This window comes from Stylophora pistillata, chromosome 4 (assembly GCF_964205215.1).
Source record: "Stylophora pistillata chromosome 4, jaStyPist1.2, whole genome shotgun sequence".
Lineage (NCBI taxonomy): Eukaryota > Metazoa > Cnidaria > Anthozoa > Scleractinia > Pocilloporidae > Stylophora > Stylophora pistillata.
In genome coordinates this window covers 12,839,028-12,865,729 of record NC_142522.1, presented here as the reverse complement: position 1 = coordinate 12,865,729, position 26,702 = coordinate 12,839,028, and the positions used below count along the sequence as shown (strand labels likewise).

Here is a 26,702-nt window from a genome sequence, read left to right as displayed (position 1 = left end):
CCTTGTGGGGCTTGGTGTTCCAGCCTCGGGTGCCTTCGGTGAACATCATGAAGCTAGCCTTGCAGTCTGGGCAGGTAGAAACCCTTTCCCTATCTGAGGGGCCTGGGGCTGGGGGCGAAGGCGTGGGCTGGGCCCGAGAAATCTGCTTGAATGTCGAGATGCTGGAGAGTGTTGCTGACGGGAGGGCGTTTCGGGCCATTTCCTTATTTTCAACGAGCGCGATAACATCGTTGATCAGCTTAGTTAGGATATCTTTCGTCCCCAGTACGTCTCGGCGAATGTCAGGGTTGGAAAGGCCATTTAACAGCACGTCCCGGATCACGTGATCAGTGTAGTCTACGCTTGTCCCGCACTCACACGTCGCATTGAAAGCACAGGTCTCAGCTTTCCCTCGTACCCTGGCTGCAAATGCTCGGAATGCCTGATCTCGCTCTTGGTGCAACTGCAATAGTTCGGTGCGGAGTACACTCGTTGCAACAGGGATAACCGCGAGGGAACGCATGGCTGCGAGAAGGGCCGATAGAGCCTCGGATGTGATGTGTGGGTTGACCTTGAGTAGTCTGTCGCCTAAATCCACTCCGGCACATTGGAAGAGTTGGAACGGGCTGACGCCTCGTCGATTCCGGAGCCCGTTTTAAACACTTCCCAGCGTCGTGAGAAGATGTTCCCTTCTTCGATGGACACGCCGATGTCGATAGTAGGCTGTTCTAATTTGGGCCCTCGGGCGGGCGCCGGAGATGATGGGTTCTGCGAGAGTGTGGTGTGTCCCACGGTATGATTTCCTAACAACGCGATTGCGATCGACTCGGAGACGTCCTGGGTCTTGAACTCGCAGCCAGCAATAGTGCAGGCGATGACAACCATGGTTTACGACTCGTTCATGAAGCAAACGAGCCTTCTCGATGATGATCAGTTTATTAATCTCAGCGATGAACGAGTCCTAACACACAAAAATATGACAATAATACAATAAGATGGTGAAACTAAAGGGCTGATACATCGAGACGAAAATCAACTTACGTAATATAGTGATGAACGAGGCAACAAGTTACATATAGATTGCTGAAGACTGTAATAGCTAGCGTTAGTAAATAAACTGAAACAACATGTCCGACCAGTGAATACTCGACTTCGGTGAACTGGTCAGCGGTTGTACTGGGAGTGTTCTTCCAGGCAGCGGTATCTCTGCAGGAACCAGAAATCAAACTCGTACTTGAAGAGTTCTTGTCGTTCCACTCTTCCATTCCTGTCTCGGTCAGCTAATTTAAACCAATCCTCGGCTGCATTTGGATCCAAACTACGGGCTTTCATAAAAATCTTTCGCTCATCCAGAGTTACCGTACCATCGTTGTTCACATCCATGATGTCAAAGAAGGCGTCAGTTAGTTGTTCGAGCAAGGCTTTGTCGCCTGCCTCCTTCCGTTCCACTTCATCTCGCGCGAGACGGTTGAATCCTTCAGTAAACTGGGACTTTGTGATTTTCTGTCCTGGCATGAAACCCACGGCGCTCCAGAACTGACAAAGTTCGATGCGTGAATTTGTGATCTCCAAAGGGGTGGCCTTGCACATAGATTGCAAATTCTCCGCCAGCTGTAAGAATTCGTCTTGAGTTAAAAAACCGTTTTGGTTGAGGTCTAACGCATCAAAATAATCCCCTATCCTTTTCACCCACGGTCGTCTCTTAATTAATTCGATTTTAGCAGACATCTGGCCCTCTAAGTATGTTCTGTAGTCAAGACAAGAAATCGAGTATTGAGTACTTACCTCTGCCTCAAATCTTCCGCATATGTGCAGACACGCTTCACAAAATTTAAGGCAGCTGCCTTGTTTCTAGGCAGAAGGCAGCTCTGTTTATCATGTTCCTTCAAGTTGTTAACCGCTCAACTATGAATCGTAGGCTGAGGTTTAAACAAAAGGGAAAGCCCCCACAGTTTGAAGAGCTCGATTTGAATACACACAAAGAAATAAATGAAATTCGCGACATTGTTCGAGCGCCAACAAAAAATGGAATTGTTTTTACTGTCTTCACTAGAACATATCTTGCTCTAACGATAGCATATTGATGAGCGGGAAAAACAGTGTGAACTGATAACCAAAACTGAGTTAAACAACCGAGCTGGAAATATTAAATTCTAAGTAGAGAGAGCCTTCGACAAAGACTATCCATGTGAAGAAGACATTTCTGGTATTTCACGCTTGTTAATTCTTTTCACCCCAACATCAGTGGGTATATTCTCCATACTGTTCCCTACACATTTTTAAGGTGCCGACAAGGAGAATTTGTCAAAAGCCTCCTAAGTTGGTGATCATTACCTCTATATTCAATCGAGACCTCTATGTTTGATTTAGGGGTGATATTGTAAACAGAAATTAGATTCTATAATCATTGTTACGGCTTAAAAGTTTTAAAAACATTTCGGTAAAATTTGTTTAAATTGTAAACGTCAGGGGAACTGTTAATAAAAAAACTGAGTTGTTCTGAAGTTAAACCCACTCGGCTTCCTCGCGGCTCCCACACTCGCGATCAACGTCTAAAGAATTTCTAACCAACATCAAACATGGTTCGATGACCAACCCCTTTTTTCTGTTTCAACGCACTGTTTGGAGCTTTGTGTTTTATGAAAGTTGAAGGCCATCAAACATTCATTCAATCCAACACTTTTTTAAAACTTGTTTAGTATGTTGGTTGACGTAGGTTCAGTTAGTAAAAATTTTGAGGACATAATTTTCAAAATTACTGTATCGGGACAAATTAACGGTTACCAGGTGTATGTCAGTTGGCATCAATACTCGAAAGAGGATTGTGTTCTTGTTAGATATGGATGGAAAGAATTTGTCATTCGTAAGGACAATAAAATCTTAAAACACCAAGGCGAACTGAGCACATAGAAAAGAGAAAATATACACGTCCTTGACAACTTTAAACCTCGAATTGAAGCAATTTGATATAACTAAACACAAGGCAAAGACTACTATGATCGTAGTTTTCAGTACGATTTATTGCTCAGATACACTATGGTCATTTTTGCCTGGTTTGAGGCTGATTGGCTGTTTTTTCACGGCTCGAACGGACACCGCTCCATCACTTGGTAATTATTAAGTTGTACATCATCGAACGTTTGGTCACCAAACCTGTTTGATTGTGTGTATTTTTACTGGATGCCGTAAAACCAGAGTTAAAAAAATATTGACTCCAGATTAAAGGCAAACAACATGAGCCAATTAGAGGAAATCAAAGAAAATTCATGTTAACAGCCTGAAGCGCGGGAAGACACGAGTGACAGAATTTTTATTTTGCATCTGATTGGTTGAACGTGGAGTGATGAAAGTTCCGTTAACCAATCGTACGGCGTATACGTGCAAAGTACTGAAATCGTATTTTACTGCCAAAAACTTCAAACTTGGATAGGGATTCATTTAAGCATCATTCTGACATCCTCTTGTTCTAAGTTTGTGTAAATTAAATTGCATAAATTTTCCAATTCTCCATCATATAAACGGTTTGGAAAGAAGGCTTTAACAGAAATGACTACGTGAAAACATTCTTGGGCGACTTCCTTAACCTATAGTACATTTAGGCGGTAAAAGGAGGACAAAGTATACCTGAAAAAAAAAAACACAAAAACTAAAACAAAAAACAAAACCAAATATAATAAGTTTGCAAACAAATTTCCACGAAAAGAGATAAGAAATTCCTGTTGAGTTTTAGAGATATAAAAGACATCGTCGATAAAAACCTCTCACTGACCGAGTTCACTGTAAGTTACGGAAGGATTTTTTTTTTTCGCTCAGATTCATGGCCCATTCGCGAAGCACCCGTGCCATAAATTCTAGGGGGAAAAGCGAGGTCCCGTAATTTACAGTTAGGAGCAAGAAAACAGGTTGGCACGATATTTACAGTGGCAGATCCAAACCTCGAACTTAGCGGGGGGAGGCAGTTTTGTTGTGTGTGTACACCTGCCGGCCTTTCTTCCTTTCTTCCTATCTTTTTACCCACAATAAGGAAGGGGGCTGGCCCCCGGCCCCTCCCCTAGATCCGCCACTGATTTATTATATCTCTGGGTTCAGATAGAGGGAAGGAGATTTCAATTCAAAGAAACCTTTGAATTTAACCGTGACGGGCCGAACCGTGTAATACAATCCGCTAAATTGACCAATCATAGCGCATGTACTAAATGAGAGATATCATACGTTCTAACAAGAGCCATAATTGTCCCGATTATGGCTCTTGGTTCTAAGGGTGAAAACTTCCAGGTGAAAAACTGACCATGTTATAATGTACTGTAGATGTTCGTTACGAAGGTACACCCGAGTTTGGCCTCCTTGTGGTCCTCCCGGAGCTGTGCTGGCTGAAAGATAAGGAAGAAATAGTAATGAAATTCCCGGATTGCCTGAACGTGCGACTTGCGTGAGAGGAACGTGCGAGATACACTCATGTTTTTCTTTCCTACCCTTACTCTAGAGACGGCGGAGCTGAGGTGAGGGACGGAGGAGGAGGGGTAGGGGCAGGGGAGGTATGGGACACGTATAAAAAAAAAAAAAAAGAGAACAACAAAAAAAGAAGAGTCCGGTTCACCACATATTATCCCCCAAAATCACGATTCCAATATTTTTTGGGGCAGAAAGGACCCTGATCCCCCGGAAAACTCACACCGCAGGAGCTTGTTTTCAAGTCCCCCTTCCAAACACCCAGTTGAAAATAGGCTCCGTCATCACTGTCCCCGTGCTTTGACACGCAGTGACAAAACTTGCACCCAGTTTTTTAAGTGGTGTGATGTCCAATGAGAAATAACTGATTCCTTTGATGATAATAATTATACCAAAAAAAGTCAATAACTATTTACCAGCATCAACATCAACTAAAATTGGCAGGCTGCCTGTCACTTCTGCCATGGCATCCACATCTCGGGAATACCACTTGTTATTTTCTGGATTATTTTTAGCCTGGAATGGCTGTCGCTAAAAATAAAAATTACGAAATGATCCAATATTAACATTGGAATATTAAATGTAATGACCTTAAAAACAACCAAGACTCCCAATCAAGGTACTCAATAAAATTGTTAGCCTGAGCACATACAATCCCCTTCCCTTAGAAGTTTTGAGAAAGAGAGCAATTTCTTTCTGGGTAGGGGTGGAGGTACATGATGAGGTTATGAAAAAGACTGGAGTTGCATTTCTTTTCAATCTCAACCCGGGAAAATACAAATTTGACCCATACTTGAGGAATTATCCCAAAAACATTGCATATCTCCTAGAAAGTTAGGCATGACCAATTCTTTTACTTTCAATAATGTAATAAATTTTTCACTTTTTCATTCAGATTCTTTACCCTAAAACCTCCAACCTCTTCTGATGTGTCATTTTGTTACTTTTTTTTTTCAAATTCTAATCAAACTCCTACCCCTATTTTGGCCTACTTTGGATCAAACTTAAGCTCTGTCTACTCACTTGAATAATAACAATTTAGACTTATGTCCCATTTCAATCTCTAAATTATGATTTCACAATTTGTATTCCCAGATTCAATATCCTCCAGTTGATAATTTCCTCAATTCTCATATCTATCCACTTGAAAAACTGTTCACAGTGTAAAGAAATGCTACATTTTGATCACTTTTGCTAGCACAAAAGTTTAACCTCTCCTTGTGAACTAATTCTCGAAAGAAAAAAGAAGGAGATCTCCACCCTACACTAATACATCTTTTCTCTATGATTATAGTCATCTTGTGTTGACCTCCACACAAAGCCCATGAAAACAAAACAGAAACCTTTTCTCCTTGTCCGATCAAGCAAACCAATAATGTCTAACCCTCAATCTACAAAAAAAATGAACATGTTACACTCTGACAAGTCTAAAGAATGAGTATGCATTTTCTATATATACATCATATCACTTTACTTTTGGACCCACTTTTGAAAATAATTGTTTTTTGTGCATTTCCGTTTTTCAAGAACTTTCAAGAATTCCAAGTGATTTTCTGCAGATGTAAGAGAAACGAGAACTCTCTCACTCAAACTGTTTAAAGGTCATTTTTCTCTACAAAGATTTGGTTATTTTAACCAGACTTTAAACTTGCAAAATCACTTTTGATAGTGACGTACCAGATTAGAGGAAGAATTACACAGAAAATATTCCATTTGATTGTCTGACAAAGAACACACATCATTGCTTAAAACTGGATCTTGAAAACCATCTGAGGATTACGTATTGATATATTTGACCTTTGAAACTCCTTACATTTTTTAACGTTTGTGATGACTGTACAGTAAAATAAGTCACCATGGTCTGAAAAGGTGTACTATAGACCATTAAGGATTCTGGGTCAGTGTTAAAAAGGAATTAATAAGATAATGAGTTTTGTAACACACACCTGTCCTTCTTGCCTTTTTTCAGGTTTGATTTTGTCCATCGGCACCAACCCCTATTGACCAAGATTCTTTGCCTTGAAAGAAAATGGGGAAAATTGACATATCTCAGAGTTTTGCATTACAAAATTAGGCTGTACAAAAGAAATCAAACTACAATTATGCCATTATACTGTCTATATTACAAAATTAGCACCTGTCTTTCTCATAGCTTGAGGATCCATCACAGTAATTTGCTTAATTTAGAATTACCAGGAATTAATTGTCTTTGTTGTAATCATTTCTTCATGCTTGCAGCAATTCATTATTACATCTTTTAAAAGCTTCAGATCAATTGCAAGATGAACTAAAGACATGAGTCAATACCATTGCAAAAAAAATTGCCCTCATGTAAAAGAACAATTTTTAAAATCTTTTAAGTATGGTTGACACTGGCACATAAGCTGCAACTTTTTTCATAAAATTTTGTAACAAATCAGAAAAAAATATATGAAAATGTGCCACAAATTTGTATAAATTTACACTATCCATAAAAACTTAATATTTTTTAATCACAAATTAACAAGAACTTTATAAAAATAAAAAAGGATAGGGATTGATCATAGGGATTGATCATAGGGATTGATCATTCATTCTGCAAGCTTGGTGGCTCCCACAAGAGCCGTTTTTGTTTATAAGCATTCATAGACTTATATTTCCTTCTATTGGCTGGCAGTAACCCTTGGCCTTGAGAGTGGTTCAAGGTTGCCTTTGCTTCCTTAAGCAGCTAAACATTACTTGATAAGAAACCTTGCTGTACACTGAGTTGAAAATGAATGCTTCAAAACCTATTTGTGTCCAGTACCCCTTCTCCAAAATAAAGCAACTTTGTCAAAACTCTATTTGTGATTTCTTTCAACTTCTTTTCGAAAACTTTCCATCCAAAATTTTAGTTGCCAAGCTAGAGGAGGGTCCCCAATAGGTTTTTCGGGATCCGGGATTTGGCTCATTTGAAGGCCGGGATTCGAGATTTTGAAGAAAAACGGGGGACGAGATTCGGGATTGTATTTATGACCGGGACACGGGATTTGGCGATTTTAACAGGCGGGAATTGGGAAATGTCGCTTTTAATTAAAGAAACCGTGATTCGGGAATTCCAGAGTCTGAATATATGCAAAGAAAATCAAGCTGTCATCTTATTAACGTCGGAAATGGTCGGAAATAGCCGAACAAAGACCTAGTTGACATCCACGTTTTCCACGACCCTATCACGCTGCCCTGTGACCCCCATGGTGATCTGTGGTCTATTTTCGTGAACCTTGGACACCTTGGCCGTAATGAGAATCCAATTTGACAATGTCTGTGATCTTTGTTATTTTTTGACCGTGATATTTCTAGTGTGAAGTTCATACAGATCCTGATCGGTGCTCGTGGGATATTGGCCACGAGGGAGACTAGCTAAGTTATCGTTTGCGTAGTTTCACGCGCCCTAGCGATGTCGGTTAACACCGACAATGATGTTGTCGATGTTATTAGCTGCGTAGCATTATTTAGCCGTAGGTGACCAAAGCGGACTAGAAGAGTTTGTATGGATTTAAAATTCACACTAATCTCTGTTTTTCCTTTGAAAGATACAATACAGTGACGTGTACTCTTTATTATACGCGTCAAAATCGCTCAAATGGCTTACAGAAGCGTTTCGGCGACATAAAAAGGACACCACTTTGAGAGTCTCGAACTTTATCGTAGCTTTTCAAAGGAAAACAGAAATAGTTTTCGTTCGAAATTGAAATCCATACAGGCTATCATTTCAACCCCTTTTAGAACGCTTTGGTTACCGGTGATTACGGCATTTTGAGCAGGAAGTACATGTAGCACTGGTTAAACCGGGATCCAAAAAAATATATGTTTCATTATCTGTTGAGCAAAATTGTACTCTATTTTATAGAATTTCCAGATGATCGTCGCCATGGCTGAAAATTGTGAATCAGCAAACTGTCTTCTGAGTTGCGCGATCAACAGTAGTCTCCCTCGTAGCCATTTTTTTTTTTTTGGATGTCACGCAACGCTCCCCCAAAGGAAAGGCTGCTGACAACCGAACTACATTCCTTGTAGCGGCCGACACAAGCGAAGCAAAATTTCGACGACAACTATGAGTTTCGCAAATGAAGACACACTATGAAGCGAGGATATATTTTACGGACAAGCCTTGAATCGTTTTATTTAACGTAGTCTTGGTATCCAAGTACTTATCGTAAACTGAAATATGAATTTCTAAGGAAGAAGCTAAGCTAAATGCGAATAGACAAACCAACATTCCAAACATTCCGATATAAAGGCAAGATGCAAAGCTAGCTAAAAACTCAAACAAACTCACAAAAAAAAAAACTATATATAAGCTCAAGGAAAGGAACATTAGCACTTACATAACAGTCCCGCTTGTAAGAATCGAACCAAAACGAACTTCAATATAAGTTGGGTATTCGGAAGCGAAACGGGAAATCCAAACAGACACTTACTCTAACACAGAAAACTGTAGTCTTACGGCAAACGACAACAACCAAACGATAAACAAAAAAAACTTCAACTACTCTTCTCTAAAAATCGCACACGTCAACATTAAAAAAGGGTCCGCGTGATTTGCTTACGAGATTGCTTCGTAACCTCAAAGCACGCGCACGCGAGTCGCGCGCGCACAAGTTTGTTAACGTCTTCTTAACAGCAGGCAAAACCGTGGCAGCTGTTACATGGCTCCCCTGAAATGTCCACATTTCACTAATATACAAAGCTAATGAAGGTCATTAAGCCCGACTAAATGTCCACAGAGTAATGAGGATGAAATAAGGTTAATGACTACTTGTATTCGTGGCTCCTCGTTGGGATGAACCTCAGGTCTCACTTGCTTCTTGTAACAGTACAAGTTTCTGTACGGGGCGTTCCAGGTATCTGCACGGTTTAACACGTCTACCCCTTTTATCCAGTGTGCGATCTGCGACAGCAAGTTTGACAGTGCGTACATGCATGGCCATCGGCGCTCTGGTGAGCCTCGGTCACTCGAACAAGCTGCCATAGATTGCGAGGAAGATTCTCATCATCCTTTATGAAGACGATGTCACCAACACGCGTGTTTCGTCTGGGCTTGTTCCATTTCTGCCTTTGTTGCAGGTTAAACAAGTACTCTTTCTTCTATCTGATCCAAAATTCATTCGCCAAGTGCTGTACTCGCCGCCAGCGTTTTCTGCAATACTTATCAGGGGCTTCGAACACACCAGGTGGTGGTAGAAGTACTTTCGTTTTCATCGTTAGTAGATGGTTGGGCGTCAACGGATTCAGGGAGGTTGGATCGTTAAGGGAGTCAATCGTAAGCGGGCGGCTGTTTACTATTGCCTCCGCTTCGCACATGAAGGTTTCAAGCGCTTCATGGTTGAGTTGGGAACCGTTGGTTTGTAATAGAGACGACAGGACGTTGCGCACTGAGCGAATCTGTCGCTCCCATACACCACCCATGTGACTGGCTGACGGAACGTTCATCTTGAAGACAAACCAATCGCAGTCGTGGCGCCGTAGCACGCCTCGAATCTTATCATTGTCCAATTCTTCCAAAGCTACCTTTAATTCTCTTCTGGCACCCACGAAATTCGTACCCTGGTCGCTGCGTAACTGCCGAATAGGACCTCTCCTGGAGACAAACCTTCGGAAGGCGTTGATAAAGGAATCGGTCTCCAAAGTAGCGGACACCTCGACGTGTACTGCTCTAGCAGCCATACAGGTGAATAGCACTCCGTAGCGTTTAAGATCCTTGCGACCCTCTCTGATCACGAAGGGGCCAAAATAATCAACTGCGCAGTTGGTGAATGGGGGCGCTGGCTCCAATCGATCATGCGGTAGTTCAGCCATACGTTGCTCCTGTAATTTACCACGTAGTTTACGGCACGTAACACATCTACGTATTGCAGACGATACGGTTGAAATAGCTCCTATGACCCAGTAACCGCTTGCTCTAATCTCATTAATCGTGATCCCTCTGCCTTGATGTTTTACTTTATGATGAAAGTACCTGATAATGATTTCAGTGACGTGACTGGTTTTCGGCAGAATTGCTGGGTGAATGCATTGCCCCGGGATATCAGATAGGTTGAGTCGTCCACCAACTCTAATAATTCCGTTTGAATCCTTGTATGGATCCAGTTTACCAAGAGGACCTGATGGTGAGATGTCGGGGTTGAACTCTTGTTGTACAGCCTTCAGGATAACGACTTCTGCTTCATACAGTTCCTGAATTGACACAGGCTGGAAACTCCTTCCGCTTGGCAACTTCCTGGTGATCTTAGAATCATTTCCTTTCTGAATTCTACTTCGTAATAGACGTGTATACCGGCGGCATATGGCGATCGCCTTCTTAGCGCGGTGCCAATCCGAAAAGTATGTTAAGCGGTCTACCATGGTCGGCCAGGATGGTGTGACAGCAGTAGCGAGAGAGACAACTTTCTTGACCTCTGGATCACCACTTAGAAGCTCAGCGTCGCCGACTGATCGGTTTAACGTAGCACCCCACTCAGTCTCTGGCTTCCAAAGAAAATCTGGTCCTTGAATCCACTTCGACTGGGCGAGCTCTCGTGCTCTTAGCCCTCTGGACGCTTCGTCTGCAGGGTTGGTCTTCGTATCCACATACCTCCATTGCGATATCGACGTTTTATCTTGGATTTCTTGGACTCTGTTGGCTACAAATACGTGGAAACGTCTGACGCTGTTAGCGATGTAGCCGAGGACCACTCTGCTGTCTGTCCAGAATACTTCATCTGTTATCTCGATGTCCAGCTCCCCCTTTAACTGCTCGCTGACTCGTGCCGATAGGACAGCTGCTGTGAGCTCTAGCCTCGGGACGGTTACTGCTTTCAAAGGCGTGACTCGAGCCTTTCCTTGTACGAAAGCGCAGCAAATTTTGCCATTCTCATTTACCAGTCTCAAATAACTGCACTGCCCGTAGCCCTTGAAACTCGCGTCCGAGAAGTGATGGATCTCTGCCTTAATGACTCTTCCGAAATCTATAGGCTTGTAACAGCATGGGATAGCGAAATTTTGCAATTCTTCTAATTCGGCCTTCCATATAAACCATTTCGATCGTACATCATTGGGAACTGGATCGTCCCATCCAGCATTATTTCTGCAAAGCTCCTGTAGAATGGTCTTCCCCTGTAGTAGGACTGGAGCAACGAAACCGAGTGGGTCGTAAATCGAACTGATTGTGGAAAGGATTCCGCGTCTTGTGCAAGGTCTGTCTCTAAGGGAGATGGTGAAATTGAAAGTATCCGACTCTATACACCACTGTACTCCTAAGGCGCGTTCCATGGGTTGGTGTTCGCGACTGAAATCCAGGTCTTTGATGCCCTCTGCTCTATCGGATACTGGGATCTGCTGGATAACTTCCTTTCTGTTGGACGTGAACTTATGTAAGTTAAAGCCACCTCGTTTACACATTTCTTTGATATCCTTCACCAATTCGACTGCCTCTTCCACTGATGCCACAGACTTCAATCCATCGTCCACGTAAAAGTCGCTTCGGAGAAAGTCTGCTGCCGCGGAACCGACAGCTGCTTCATTGTCATCAGCTGTAGCCTTGAGGGCAAAGTTGGAGCAACCTGGTGATGATGTAGCTCCGAAGAGATGGACAGTCATTCGGTACTCTTGAGGCTCTCTAGATGTATCGCCGTTTTCCCACCAGAGGAAACGCAGAAGGTCTCTGTCTTCTGGTGGTACTCTAACTTGATAAAAGATCGCTTCTATGTCGCACATGAGTGCGATCGACTCTCGACGAAATCTGCAGAGAACGCCAGTCAAACTGTTCGTGAGGTCAGGTCCTTGCAAGAGTTGACTGTTGAGGGATTGTCCTTGATACTGTGCTGAGCAGTCGAAAACGACCCTGATTTTATTGGGCTTCTTAGGGTGGTACACACCATGGTGAGGAATGTACCAGATGGACTTGCGGCCTGTGTCTGTCACCTCCTGTTCTGGCACCCTTTCAGCATAACCATTGTCCATGACCTTGTTCATGAAATCCACGTAGTGTTGGCGATATGTTTCGCTGGATTCAAGTCGTTTCTTGAGGGGCTTGAGTCGGTTCCAAGCCATTGCGCGGTTGTTTGGTAACAGCAGATTTCTGTCCTTCATGGGTAGTGGTATCTCGTAATGAGCGTCTTGAAGGCTGATGCCGTGCTTAACGATCACCAGAAACTTCAGATCTTCCTGGGAAAACTCCTTTACATGGTGGTATTGTTCGGAAAAATCTAGCTAGAACATTCTCCGGACCTCAAAGGGGTTGATGACTTCCTTCGTTTGGTTATCGACTACAAACTTTCCATCGCGTCTCGTGTTACCCACTTCACAAGTGACGATCCCATGACAGAAAGAAGCGTCGTCTTCGTTGTCTAGAGAGGAAGGACTCACTGGACCAATAATTCCCCATCCTAGTTTAGTTCTTACCGCGTATGGGTCATTGTCGTTTCCAAGGATGACCTCTTGGGGCTTGAGGGCCTTTGGACAGTTACAACCTATCAAAAGGCCGACTTCGACGTCATGCTGTACAGGAGGTATCTCATCCTTTATCTTCGTTAGGTGTCGCCATTTACTTGCGATTTCAGGGGTCGGTATTTGGTTTCTCCTAGCTGGGATTGATTCTCTCGAGTACGCCTTCGAAAGTTTTATCACGGTTTGTCTGTCAAGCCTTTGAACAACCAGCCCCTCGACTTTCTGCGCAGGTATGCTTTCCTTACCGTGCATGCTGTTAAGCTTGAGGGACACTTCGGTTCCTTCTAGTCCAAACTCCTTAAGAGTGGAATTTGTCACGAAAGTGGAGTCGCTTCCGTCGTCGAGTAGCGCGTAGACGCTCACTTCAACGTGTGGGCGATCCCTATGGTGAACCATAACTGGCAAAATCATAGAGGTGGTGGTTTCGACGTCAGACGAACTTGTTGAGCCACACACACTCTCGTCCACGCTCGTTGACCCGTTGCTGGGAGTAATAGAAGCAACTCCAGCGGCGATCGGGAGGTTCTTGCCTTGCGAGTCAGAATTCCCTTGTTTACTGTTTCTTGGAGGGCGCTTAGCGGTTGGAATGGAATTGTGAAGGAGAGTTGGGTGAGGTTTGCCACACTCTTCACAGGTAAGACGGAATCGACAGCTGCTGGACAGGTGACCCGATTTCAGGCAGCCAAAACAAAGCCCCTTGGTCTTCACAAATTCTCTTCTCTCCTCTACTCTTTTTTTCTTAAACTCCCGACATTTAGTGAGGGGGTGTGTCCCTTTGCATAGCGGGCACTTTTCCTGTATGATGCTGATGGCAAAGCTGTCTGCCTTGTTTCTTCCTTTGCCTCTATAATCCTTCGTAGTTTCGAGGCCCTTTCTTTCCCTTTTCAAGACGTCTGGCGAGAAGACTGGGTCGTTTGCCAAATCGGATTCTTCCTTGACGAACTGAACGAATTCGGCAAAAGAAACGTTCGAGCCGGATTTCTTTCGAGTATCGTATGCGTGACGACACCACTTAACGCCGCAATACGATGGTAATTTAGCGCTGACTTGAGTTAACGTTGATGTAGAGTCAAGTTCGCCAGTAGATCCTACGATCCTTACGGCCTCGTGACAGCGAAAGAGAAAGTCGGAAAGAGCTTGTAATCCGGCACTATCTCCGTCCTTAATCTGTGGCCAATGAAGTAGTCGTGATTTGTAAGCGTCCGCCACGTGCACTGGGTTGCCAAATCGCTGATCCAAAAGTTTTCGCGCTTCGGTGTATGCGCTGTCAGAATTCACGGGTAGAAATCCCCTTACAATCTCATTTGCCTTTCCTACGGTGTACTTTTCGAAGAAGTAAAGACGATCTTTATTCGATGAGACGTTTTCTGAAATAATGGAGTCGAACGCCGTCCTAAACGCCGGGTAGTCGAAAGCATTTCCTGAGAAAACAGGCGGTTCTTTGGCTGGCAGAATGTTTCGTTTTTGCTGTTCTACTAGCAGGGAACTAAGTTCTGTTTGTTTGGTCTGCAACCATATTAATTGCCTTAATGATTTCTGAAAGGGTGTTTCGTAATAAAATGACTGAGAACTGACTGGATCAGTTTCTTGTTTAATCGCGAAATTTTCTCGTTGCTGTGCTTGCACTGGCACCATGGTGAGCAAATTATCGGGATTATCTTAAGTGTGGGTTGGCGTGACTTTTGGTTTTGTTTCTGCGGTTTCAAGTCCGTGATGGAGCGTAGAGATTGGAATAAATGAAGACGCCGATGGATTTAGTGGCTCTTGTTTTATCGGAATTTCCTTTCGTTCATCGATCAGAGCCCCATTATTGCCTTTTCTTCGGCTTCGGCGATAGCGATTTTCTTCGTTAATTGCATTCTTCTTATTTCACTGTCACGCTCTAAGAACCTCATTTCCGTTTTCAGCCTTGCGGTTTTGGCGGCGGCCTCTAACTGAAGCGAACGACCCGTACTCGCTCTCGAGTTTGCTGACGTTTTACTGGAGGTCTTCGTTCGCCTAGAATTTCCTGATTTTATCGAGCCCGCTTGTGATTGACTCGATTTCGGTGTTCCCGATTGCTGTAGCGAGTGAATTCGTTCTACAAGCTTTAATCTCATTTCGAAATAATTTCTGTCACGAATGTCGTACCAAAGATAAGAGGCCTTTCTATCTTCTTCGTTATCGATCAATTCGTCGTATGCTCCTTGAGCGTCGTTAAGGGCATCTTTTAGCTTGTCTAAGCGATCTCTTTCCTTTTCGAGGGCCTTCAAATTCTTGTCTTCGTCTAGCAACTTACGGACCTTTTCTATATGCGTTGAAAGAACCGAGTAAGCATCTTGGCGTGCTTTACCACGAATTTCCGCCCAATATGACTCCCCTTTCTCTGTTAATTTCCTTTCGCGCCCTTGTGGTTTACCGTCTTCCGTATCCGAGTTTGGGACGTGTCCAACGCCGGGTGAATCATCCCATTGTTGAGAGCTAGTTTCTGCCTTTTCGATTTGAATTTGTTGTTCCACGTTTTCAAGGGATGAGCTCGACATTTGAAGATCTTTGGTTCGACAATTTCGTAACGGTGTTATTTTACTGTAGCGGCCGACACAAGCGAAGCAAAATTTCGACGACAACTATGAGTTTCGCAAATGAAGACACACTATGAAGCGAGGATATATTTTACGGACAAGCCTTGAATCGTTTTATTTAACGTAGTCGTGGTATCCAAGTACTTATCGTAAACTGAAATATGAATTTATAAGGAAGAAGCTAAGCTAAATGCGAATAGACAAACCAACATTCCAAACATTCCGATATAAAGGCAAGATGCAAAGCTAGCTAAAAACTCAAACAAACTCACAAAAAAAAAACTATATATAAGCTCAAGGAAAGGAACATTAGCACTTACATAACAGTCCCGCTTGTAAGAATCGAACCAAAACGAACTTCAATATAAGCTGGGTATTCGGAAGCGAAACGGGAAATCCAAACAGACACTTACTCTAACACAGAAAACTGTAGTCTTACGGCAAACGACAACAACCAAACGATAAACAAAAAAAACTTCAACTACTCTTCTCTAAAAATCGCACACGTCAACATTAAAAAAGGGTCCGCGTGATTTGCTTACGAGATTGCTTCGTAACCTCAAAGCACGCGCACGCGAGTCGCGCGCGCACAAGTTTGTTAACGTCTTCTTAACAGCAGGCAAAACCGTGGCAGCTGTTACATTCCTTTTGAATGTGAGGCGTGAGTAGTCCAGTGGTCAGTGCGCTGGACTCTGGGTTAAACGGCCCGGGTTCAAGTCCTGGCTAAGGCTTAACGTTGAGTCCTTAAGCAAGACACTTCACTCACATTGTTTCGTCTTCTCGGATAGGACGTAAAGCCGGAGGTCCCGTCTCTTAAAGGGTAAGGGGTAAAAGACGTTAATTTCCCACGCACGAGATTACTGTGTGCTGGATGTCCTCCCCTGGGGTGGGTTGGGTGGGAAACAGCAGGTCCACATCAGCTTATACAGTTGCCAATAAATTCAACCTGCTTGAACAAATAAACATGATGATGATGATGATGATGATGATGTTTCTCCGAATTGGCCAATCACAGCTCGGGTTCCATTTCCAGGAACCTTTTCGCGCCAGACTCACCTTTTGAGACTCGTCCAATCAGATATCGTTTTCTATCGCGATCCTCATGTGGAAAACACAAGACAAATGGATGAGCTTGGAGCTTTTCGCAAAGCGTCGTCAAAGTTCAAAATTTTCGAGCTTAATGCTCACCAGAAGCTTGCAATTAGAAAAGTTTTAGTCGAGAAAGAAGATGTTTTTGTTAAGCTGCCTACAGGATCTGGGAAATCAAGCACTCCCGCTCGTGTTTGACCGTGTTACTGATGAAAGTGGTCATATTATTGTTGTTGTTGTTGCGTTGTACCAACGTGCGGAAACACTCGATAATTCGGGCCGACATCCTGTACCGGTGATAAGAAGCCACGAACATAACTAATCGGGTTCACTCCAACTATCAGCGGACTGGCAAATGAAGAAGTACAAGTAGTGTAGGAGACGTTGGCCGACCTAAATTGCAGTGTTCTCGAAGCCTTCGCCCGGTTTGTTGACGGCAAGCATGCGCTTTTTTCCTCCTGATCTCCATCTGTAGGTCGAAGCAAGCGTTTAGCCCTTGGCCTCGATTGAAAGGTGTCTTGTATTTCGTTTTGATTATTGATGTAATTTACTGTTTCTTATATATTCTGACTTTTATAATCTGTTTTAACCTCTTGAAGTAGTGCGAAGAAAGAGTTTCAGTTCAGTTTTTAGCTTCTTCTACTTTCTCAGTTGCTCGCTGAAACTTTAACAACCGCTCAAACAATCTATCTTTACCAGGGCACAACGATGAACATGTGAAACATTTTGAGCTCTCATTGACAAATTTCTTCATTGTTTCTGTAGAATTTAGCATTCTTTGCATTCTATTCCACTTTATTAGCATTCCCTCGGGAATACGTTTTGTTTTTCTTTCCCGCGTTCGCTATAATTTACATGTTGTAATATTCTAGCTTTTTAGTTTTCATCATTGATTTCACCGAGAGAACATCTGGTTTAGTTGCCCTTTTTTCGCGGCCTACAGCGCCGATACAATGTAAGTTCCTAGTTATTATGTTCATCGCGTTCGCTTTAGCCGCCTTTCAGTTTTATCTTTCAGCATTTTGTAAACTTGTATTTTTGTTGGTTCTTTATTAGTTCAAACCTCTTCCTCTATCGAGCGTTTGAAATCATTGCTGTAAGCGGCCACGAAAGGACACGCCTTTTGGCAGTAACAGTTTCTCCCGACATGATAGCTAGATCATCTGCCACATCCACATTTTCGCGTGAAACCTTACGTCATTCAGATTTTCTGGTATGTGATTGGTCTGTTCAATGAGACCGCGAACAAACCGCAAGGACAATGAGAAAGGAATGTAGTTCGGTTGTCAGCAGCCGTTCTTTTGGGGGAGCGTTGCGTGACATCCAAAAAAACGGCAGCAAGGGAGACTAGATCGACAGTGACTTGCCATAAGTGTAGTGAACACTGAATTTGCCGTGGAACGTCGTGATATGTACCCTTAATGCTCTTCATCGATCGCCATCATCTCTGAGAGACACTTTTTTCAGGAATCGAAGTGATCCGGAAGGAAGGCGTTATCGAACAAAAGAGGCAAAACAGAAAAAACGAGGAAAAAACGAGCTATAAAAACCATAAAAATGACTCGTTGACTGACGAAACTCGATTAAAACCAGTCATGAAAAACAAATGAACTAGATCATCGTTTTAGTGCAGAGAGATAGTATAATAGTGAGTGCTTGGGTCTGCTGTGAGGGAATCTGAAACGAAACTTCAAAGATAATTTTTGCTGAGGTAAGGAATTAAGAAATTATGACCGGGATCGGGATTAGCCGGTAGAAACCGTCGGGATCTCGGGATTGAGGGAAAATTCCGGTCGGGATGGCGGGATTGAAGAACCCTATTGGGGACCCTCCGCCTTGTTTTAAGTAGATTGTTTCCATATCTTAGATCACACCTCTAGGAGTTTCCAACTCAAGATAAAAGAAGCTATTCACATTCAAAGAGAACAACCTTCTTTGAATCAACAATTACATCATGTAAATCTAAAGCTATCCTTATAATTTTCACATTGTCACGTTTTCTGTTGTTACTAGCTTAATTAGCATGTAGATATAAATTCAACTCGTTACGCTTTGTTAATTAACTGAAGATGACAGAGGTTTCTGTCGAAACATGTCTTTTAAACACGAAGGCGCGCTATAAAAGGAGCCTTATGTCCCACTGGACCATTTGTCAATCAACCGTCGTGTGATGTAGAACTCTTAGAGTCAAGTCAGCTTGAGCTACAGCTCCTCCAAAGTAGTGAACAGCGGGCGCATTCCTCAAAATTGTTTTATGTCTTCATCACAATACAAGAATTTTTGAGACTTGTATTTCCTTTCTCCAATGGAAACTGTCTTTATTTGTGGCGGTAAATTTGAGATCGAAGTAGGTGGTTTGCACGTTATCTCATGCCACCATGCTGGTGGAAGTAAACAATGGATATCTCTTTTGACCCGCACTCGTCAACGGTGAGTGACAAATGAGCCTAGGTCTTCCCAGGGAAGACTTCCTTATATAGCGCGCCTTCGTGGTTAAACTCAAAAGTTTTGTCGTTTTCTTTAAATTCCTTTATTCTCCTGACCTTAATGTGTGAGTATCGCAGAGGTCAGTGGTTCGAATCCCGTACAGGCCTGATTTTTTTCAGGTCTGATTTTCGCTATTGCATAAATAGCGCTCTCTACTGCGAGGATCGTGCATCGTACGTATCTTCAACCGCAGTTCAAAATATATGAACTTCATATATTCATCATATCTACTAGATATCTCATTAACTCCTTTTGTTCGTCTACCAGCATTTGAATTTGACCCGCACACGTCAACGGTGAATGACAAATGAGCCCAGGTCTTCCCAGGGAAGACTTCCTTATATAGCGCGCCTTCGTGTTTAAACTCAAAAGTTTTGTCGTTTTCTTTAAATTCCTTTATTCTCCTGACCTTAATGTGTGAGTCAGGGGTGATATTGTAAGGAGAAACTAGATGTTAATCACTCTTCGGGGAGGGGACAAGGGTGAAACGCAGGGAAGTGGTTTTTTCGTTGACAAATGTATTTCATTTTTCAATGTGTCTCTTCAGTTACTAATCATTCAAAAGTGCTGAGTATAAATAATAAGTGGCACACGAGCCGTAGAATGGTGTTCTTCGCGCATTATTGCGTTTTTTTTTAGATTTGTAACTGACCGGGCATACAGCTGAATAAGTCTGTTTGTTTCAAACAATTCACAGGAAGATGAAATGAATGTAAATTTCGAAGTTACCTCCTAACGCTCAACTGCTCAGGTCTTAGGTCTCAAAGATTTTTCAAACATTTTCAGAAGTGGGTGCCGTATTTGACAAAACAGAGAAGACAATTACCGTTTGTCGTCAGCCGTGTATCTTTTCTCTGATAGTTCACTGGCGACAACCAATCACAGGGTGCGTGGTATTCTGTTCATTGTAATACTAGCAGCACCGATAGTACACTCCTTGTGTCTCATGTGTAGCCCGAACTCGCGAGCAGGCCCTTATCATAACCGTTGCAGGACATGCGTTTCTCCGCTCACAGGATGATTTGAGACTAGTCGGGGAGAGGTTTGCCGGAGTCTGGCACTTATAGTCACTGCTAGACTCCAGGCTCAAGGCCTCGTACTTTCCCAGGGTTGATGAAACGTTCGTGCTTAAGTGCTAATATTGAGGGTATGTCATGTGTGTCTTTTTTTCACTTCTAGTCACGATGTTGCCGCCCCTTTGAACCCAGCCAACCAAGAGGTGTCCTGTTATATTGACTACAACATTTCCATGCCTGCGCAAAACCTCTGGAAAGTGGTATATCTCCCGGTTTTTGGAACATTTAACTTAAAATTCAACCTATTGCGTGTTGGATCCAAGCAACAGCTGTGAAGAACATTAGATTAATTAGAAAGCAGGATATACATATTTTTCTCTCTTTCTTTAAATACCGAGGAAAGTTAAAAGCAGTTATTGAAAATCATTGAATTAGAACTGATATCAAAGTCCTGGTTGTAATTTCTTTCATTATGGGTAGAGTTTCTCTCGAGTTTAGAATTTCTGTCTTGCATCTAACTAATGTAAGTTTTGTCTTCACCTTGTTAGAAAATCGGCATTTTACGGTGGGGAAGCGTTTGAAGGCAAAGCATACTTAGTTCTAATGGACGTGCCGGTGGCTGAACTTAACCAATCACTTAGCAACTCATTCGCTGTCTGTTTGTTAACGTGTTTACTCTCCCAACAGGAACTAATTGATCCAGACAGCAGTGACGTTTGGAAGACGATCCACTCTCAAGTTCGATTGATTCATGTCAATACTTCTCAGGCAGTAAAGGTATGTACACCAAGAATTGAAGTTACTCGTCTTTCTGTTCATTAAAGCAATTTTCAATTGAGGGTCAAAAGTGATCCGGGATTGCATTGGTTTTGCTTTACTTCGCTCTGTGATTGGTTCGGAAAACTCGCACCGCTTTCTCCGCCAATCAGATGCAAAACTAAAAGCGGTCCCGGCTTAGTCATTCGCGTTTTTCTGCGCTTTAGACATCCGCGTTTTCCCGCGCTATAGACACTTTGGTTCTTTTTACTTTAAGTTCTCATTGGCTCTTCAAGGTATGTTTCTTTTTCTCCTGATTGATTTCATTCATACGACGCTCAATCGAAAAGCGCCCCATTGTGTTTAAAACTGACTGCGTTACAGTTAAGGGGACTAATTTCGTCCCCATTATTGTGATTTCAATGTTTAGATTTCAGGTATGCAGTTACCGGATTGGGAATTTCACCAACTTGAGGTGTGCGCAGATAACTATAAAACAGACAAATACGATCTGGAATGTTGAGGAACATCTACAAAACATTACTTATCGTAAGTTTGTTTCCATGGCTTTCTCTTTTCCTACCTTTGTTTGTCTCTCTATCTCTCTTTTCGTTCTTGAACCTGCGTCATTTTTTACTTCTACCCTTCTCCTTCATCAATGACATTTTTGTTTGCCGGTTGAAAACGTATTCAACTGCGTCAGGTCGTCCCATTCTGTACGTGGGTGTTCTTTATTATGTATTCTTCCTCTCCTTAAACACCTTTTTGTCCTCTTTAGCCGAAGGTCAAGGTCCAACAGAAGTCGAGATGAAAACAGACCAGTCGGAAAAGGCATTTAAACCTATGCCTATCCTTTCAAAATTTTGGGAGATCCAGGTAGGTCGAGATTTCTTGTTTTCCTATGCTCCACACTGGGCGTGAACGACATGTTTTTTTTCGCGCTCTCTGTTCTGCTGTGTTTTTCCCAAGTGTGTACCCATTTTTTCCAGCACCGAAAAGTTCTGCTGTGCACATTATACGATTAAAAAAAAACAAAGCAATTTATTCGAGTTTTTCATAGAAGGTGTTAGAGAAGGAAAAGCACTAAAAAGTTGTCCAGCTGAAAGATTCGAGTGTAAAAGAGTGAACAGACAGTATAATATCTAAGTAAGAACAGACACTTAGATTTTGTCCAAGTCTCTTGGCCAAAAAAGGGGAGAAAGAGAATGACAGGAAAGGAAACTTAGTATAAGAGCACCAGACAGCAGTCAGAATCCGCGTTATTCAACTTTAATGAAAGGTAATTCATAAGCCGCCATATGCAGTATGCCTCCAATGAAGCAAAACTGCAGTCAGCTAAATATTTATTACATCCACAGACTGTTTTCTTCAAAAAGTTCAAAATGTTTTTTGTTTTTGGTTTTTTGTTTTTTTGTTTTTTGTTTTTTGTTTTTTTTCTGGGGAGGGGAACAAAAAAGGAGAAAACATCCATGCAAAATAAAGTAAACATTCATCTTTGGCGTCTACCAATCGTTATGCTTTTTCTTTTTCTTCCTCTGCCTTCGTTGCCAAATTGGTTTCTGGGGTGGTTTAGGTGGCAGATTGGCTGCAGCCCTTCTGTCTTTATACTTTTGCCTGCAGAGAGGGAAGAACAAATAAGTTAAAAACTAAACATTTCCGCAGGATACGAAATGTCAAACAAAGTTGTAAAGTTAGCGAAAATACCCCAACTAATCTCAAACTTACAAACCAAGACGTTTGATACAATTGAGTTGTAGATATTTTTTTCCTAGATGGCTTCGAACACTTAAACGATGGAATTTAAGTTTTTTTTATTATCTCTGTGATCTCCTACATTTTTGGACGGTGTCGTGCCTGTTTTCTTAATCATTGCCTTTTCCTATTTTTTCCATCTTGCCTTGCTAGCATATTTTAGTATTCGTTAGGTTAAAGATAGTTTACACGTGACTGAAAATATCTTCACCAACAAACTGGCTCGCAAGGGCGGATTACCTGTAAGCGAGAGCTAAACCTATTTTTTATGCAAGTACAAGTGGCCATCCCTCTATTCCGTTCGATATAAAACACAGAAATCTTCCGATGCAACTCACCATTTTCGTCCAATGAAGCTCACAGTCCTCAAAAGTAACCAGTATGAGAGGAAACCAGCAATCAAGAAACCAAAATCCACAACCAAGCCAGCGAAGAATGTGTAGACACCATCATGCCAGGACAAGGACACGAAGCGGGATAGGACAATTCTCACATGTTCTGTTGAATAAACAAAAGATTAGAACATCAAATTTTCTCATGTTAAACCACTGGATTTGTTTCTGTGTGAGACACTACTAACTTCCTGTTGATTTTCTTTCAAAAGACCCCCCATTAAAAATCCTTAAAAATTATTGTAGCTAGACTTGACAAAATTTATAGTACATTAACAGCTTATTTGTCTAGAACTCTGAAGGCCATTTCATTTGGAGACGCGTACTTTTACTGCATATATCGATATTATTTCTCAAACAGACCGAAAATGAATCAAATTTCATTGAAGACTTTAATCACTGCACCCTCAACTGATGTCATTAAGGGAAAGTAAGCTTTTCACTTACCGTGTAGATAGTCCGTATAAAACTCAACCGTAGCGTCAGTGATGTAGCAGATGACAGGAACAAAGGGTTTTACGATCCACATTACCGCGTCAAACATTATCTGGACCAGACTTGCAGCTGTATTCCAAACCATTCCGATGAACGAGTATGCTCCGTTGATGATTAATTCGACCAACCATTGAATCAAATCCCAGAGAAGCTCGGCCAACCATTGGATGCAATTCCAAGCCAGTGGACCAAACCATGTTGCTGCTCTCCACGTTAAATTTGAAAGCCATGCAAGAACAATAAAGGTTTTCTCCAAAAACCATGTGGCCATGCTCCGGGTCCATTCCACAGTTCCAATGCACATATACTCAAGTACACTCCAAGTTTTACCTGTTGCCACCTTTGTCAAACGACAACATTTCTTCCAAACTCCTGAGATCGTTGTCATTGCGAAGTCCTGAGCCCTAGTCACAGACGTCACTATGAAGTTCCACATCCGGGTTATCAATCCAGGGTTTGCAAGCTCGAAAGTTTCGTACACTGCACATGTCGCGTTTTCAAGGTATTGAGGGATTTTGGTGCACTTGTAGATCTAACAATCATAAAAATTTAGAGACGTTTTAAGGGCGAAAATGACAACCTCAAGTCACGCTCAGCTTCCGCTAATAACCTTAAGTATGTAATATTCGAGTCATAATGAATACAAAACAAACATAAACCGAAAAAAAAACACTTTTTTAAGATGCGAGATAGTAACAGAGGGAAGAAAACCGTGGAAGTTGTTATGCTTGTTAATTTGAATGTAGGTAGTGTTCTAAGTCAGAACACAGAACAGAAACTAAGACTATACACTTGTTTTCCTCGAAGAAAGAATTGAGATTCTGTCGTCCGTGAAAGCAAGTATACAGAACTAGAATCGTTGTCATTATCCTGATCATATTCGGAACCTGTCGTATTGTAATCGACTGAATCGTAAGTGCACCTCGACCTCTTACGAATGAATCTCTGGAAGTCGTGGTATAGTGAGAATTGGGAATGGGAATTTAGCAGTGAACATTCCACCAGTTGGCTCTTCCTGTCCACTGTTCCCACGTCGAATTAGAATTGAAGGAAAATCGAAAGACCTGGAGAAAAACCCTCGGAGCAAGGACGCCAGGCCTGAAAATTGAACCCGGACCACAGCAGAGGGAGGCGAGAGCTCCCAACACCGCATCATCCCCGCTCCCCCTAAACACTGATGATACTTCTTGTAAGAGCGCTCTCAACACCGCATCATCCCCGCTCCCCCTAAACGCTGATGATACTTCTTGTAAGAACGCTCTCAACACCGCATCATCCCCGCTCCCCCTAACCACTGATGATACTTCTTGTAAGAGCGCTCACTTGCTGCAAAAGGTCACAAAATCAGCGCCATGGGAGTCGCAAGAACCGGAAGTTTCCATTTTCCTTCAATTTGCTCTAGTATAACTGCGCTACTTATGATCAAGTGAGGCTAAAGTTAATCGTTGGAGTCGCAAACAAAAGGAAGTGTATACCTCGAGAAGCTTGGGTTTCTGGTGTCCATCGGGTTTGCTGTCAACGTCAATGGAGTTTTTGTCGTAAATCAACTTCACATCAAGTTCCATGGACGGAATCTGAATCTTAACCACATGCACCTTTCAATGTAAAAGAAAATTAAACAACTATCTTCAGAATGGAATCAATTCAGCTTTTATGCATCTCTGACTAATGCCTCATTCACATCAACCTGAACTGTTTTGTCAAACAGCTTTAATTAAAATTTACAGTAGCTACCTAAACACGTAACTGGTAAAAGTTTGAACTACGAAATTATCTTCGAAAGTAAACTTTCTTCGGTTGCAGCTATCTATAGCCAAGCCATCGTTATCTGCTATCTACCAACCTTGTCATTCCATTCTCTGGTCAGAATTGTCTCGTGGTTATGATCAACGAAGAAGAACTCTTGTCTCTCATTCCCTGGAAGAGTCCCTGCGTAAAGTAATTGGAAAGCCTTCGGTTGGGAACAAACGCCAAGGTTTAAAACTGACTAGCTCTATTCAACGTCGTTATGTGCGGCATTTAGGCCTTGTAACTCTTTCAACGTGAACTGTGATAAGATGATGATGAATAACGAACCAGCCGTTGAAGGGAACGTACAGAAGGTAACGGTCTGTAAAGCGCGTGCTTAAAAAAAAATGACTCAAAAATGTGCACGCGCTGGATGCGGACGAAGACCATCTTAGCAACCGGCGACTTGTTTTGTTTTCCAAAAAGTGAGCAGTGAGTGCTCAGTTGTTTATGGAAAAGAGCAATTCTAGCTCAATTAAGGATTAGCGTAATCTTCCTTACTTTATCCGTCAACGAAAGCAACTACACGATTGGTCAGAAGAATGAAATCTGCTTCTTATCAAAAATGAGAATAAAACAACTTTTCAGATCTTAAAACCGCAATAAATTTTCCGCGCACGAAAAACTTCCGAAAAGTCCCAAAATTGTTCTCAGAAAAGCGCAAAACTTACCTTCCAGTTTAGCACCATGTGTAGCATTTGAAAGAAAAAATACAAATGAAAGCGCTAAAAGCGCAATCACCCACTTCATCTCCGATTTGTAAAAAAAACTTATTTCTCACGAAAAGCGCACACTTGCTCTCGCCGCGAAAACGAGTGAAGTAAATCACTGACGTCACAAAGCAGTTTATGACGCAGGTCGCGCGGCATAATCACGAAACCTCGTCTCCATACCACTTTATTCCAGATAGTCCTAGACACCCATTTTTGGTGATAGCCAACAACTGGGGGTGAAGATCTTGCATCTTTTTGATGATTTTTCGCATGTTACCCGCCTGAACCGCCCGAAAACGGAGGCTCTTGACAACAGTTTCAAAGATGGATAGTTTTGACAACACATCGTTTAAAATACTCAGTTTCTTATGGGTTTTGAATACACTGACGAAATTTCGTCGCATACTTTCACCTACATCTGCGTTTGCGGGTGTCTTCGTGTGGACCATAGACACAAATAATGAATAATGAGATGGCTTTTATTGTCCACTGTTTCCGGGTAGAATGGGAACTTGGAATGTTGGTTTATATGAAAGGAGGAAAATTCAAGGACCTGTATGTGACAAATAGCATTAGCGAGGGAGGGGTAGCTGACATTGTCATTTTCCAAGAAACCTCAAGATGGCGGCTGTGGAAGGAGAAAAACCCTTTGAGCAAGGACGAAAACTAGTAACAAAATCAACCCACAGGTTACACCAGGTTCGGGAATCGAATCCAGACCACATTGGTGGGAGACGAACGCTCTCGTCATTGCGCCATTCCTGTTTTCTTTTTAGCACA

General features: G+C 42.3%; 4 protein-coding genes and 1 long non-coding RNA gene across 5 annotated transcripts in view; 2 read left to right on the top strand and 3 right to left on the bottom strand.

Moving 5' to 3' along the window:
- The window catches only part of LOC148732522 (uncharacterized), a 1,956-nt gene extending 1,367 nt beyond the window's left edge, over positions 1 to 589 (bottom strand). Inside the window, exon 1 of the mRNA XM_088757717.1 lies at positions 1 to 589. This exon is cut by the window's left edge and continues 31 nt beyond it. Within this exon, the coding sequence (XP_088613843.1) occupies positions 1 to 502 (502 nt within the window). The 5' untranslated portion in view covers positions 503 to 589.
- The window catches only part of LOC111333935 (protein O-mannosyl-transferase 1-like), a 69,912-nt gene that overhangs the window by 39,092 nt on the left and 4,118 nt on the right, over positions 1 to 26,702 (top strand). The window contains exon 4 of the mRNA XM_088757716.1: positions 21,561 to 21,658. Coding sequence (XP_088613842.1) covers positions 21,561 to 21,658 — 98 coding nt within the window. The remainder of the gene's footprint in view (positions 1 to 21,560; positions 21,659 to 26,702) is intronic.
- LOC111333936 (obelin-like) lies at positions 1,143 to 1,722 on the bottom strand. The gene has a single exon (XM_022939585.2). The coding sequence runs from the start codon at positions 1,705 to 1,707 to the stop codon at positions 1,144 to 1,146; it is 564 nt and encodes a 187-aa protein (XP_022795320.1). The 5' UTR covers positions 1,708 to 1,722; the 3' UTR covers position 1,143.
- LOC148732521 (uncharacterized) lies at positions 20,187 to 21,263 on the top strand. Its single transcript, XR_016000069.1, has 3 exons — positions 20,187 to 20,286; positions 20,714 to 20,803; positions 21,213 to 21,263. It is a non-coding gene; the product is annotated as an uncharacterized LOC148732521 (long non-coding RNA).
- On the bottom strand, positions 22,036 to 26,034 carry LOC148732520 (uncharacterized). Its single transcript, XM_088757713.1, has 6 exons — positions 25,881 to 26,034; positions 25,265 to 25,350; positions 24,897 to 25,016; positions 23,374 to 23,953; positions 22,873 to 23,032; positions 22,036 to 22,396 (listed from the first exon to the last, which is right to left on the bottom strand). The coding sequence occupies exons 1-6, from the start codon at positions 25,957 to 25,959 to the stop codon at positions 22,285 to 22,287; spliced, it is 1,137 nt and encodes a 378-aa protein (XP_088613839.1). The 5' UTR covers positions 25,960 to 26,034; the 3' UTR covers positions 22,036 to 22,284.

Excerpts from the sequence above, each read along its gene's own strand:
- LOC111333936 (XM_022939585.2), bottom strand. The coding sequence starts at position 1,707 with ATGTCTGCTAAAATCGAATTAATTAAGAGACGACCGTGGGTGAAAAGG.
- LOC148732520 (XM_088757713.1), bottom strand. The coding sequence starts at position 25,959 with ATGAAGTGGGTGATTGCGCTTTTAGCGCTTTCATTTGTATTTTTTCTT. Across the intron at positions 25,351-25,880 it reads ACATGGTGCTAAACTGGAAG|GGACTCTTCCAGGGAATGAG; the intron begins GTAAGTTTTGCG and ends TACTTTACGCAG. Across the intron at positions 25,017-25,264 it reads CCAGAGAATGGAATGACAAG|GTGCATGTGGTTAAGATTCA; the intron begins GTTGGTAGATAG and ends TTACATTGAAAG.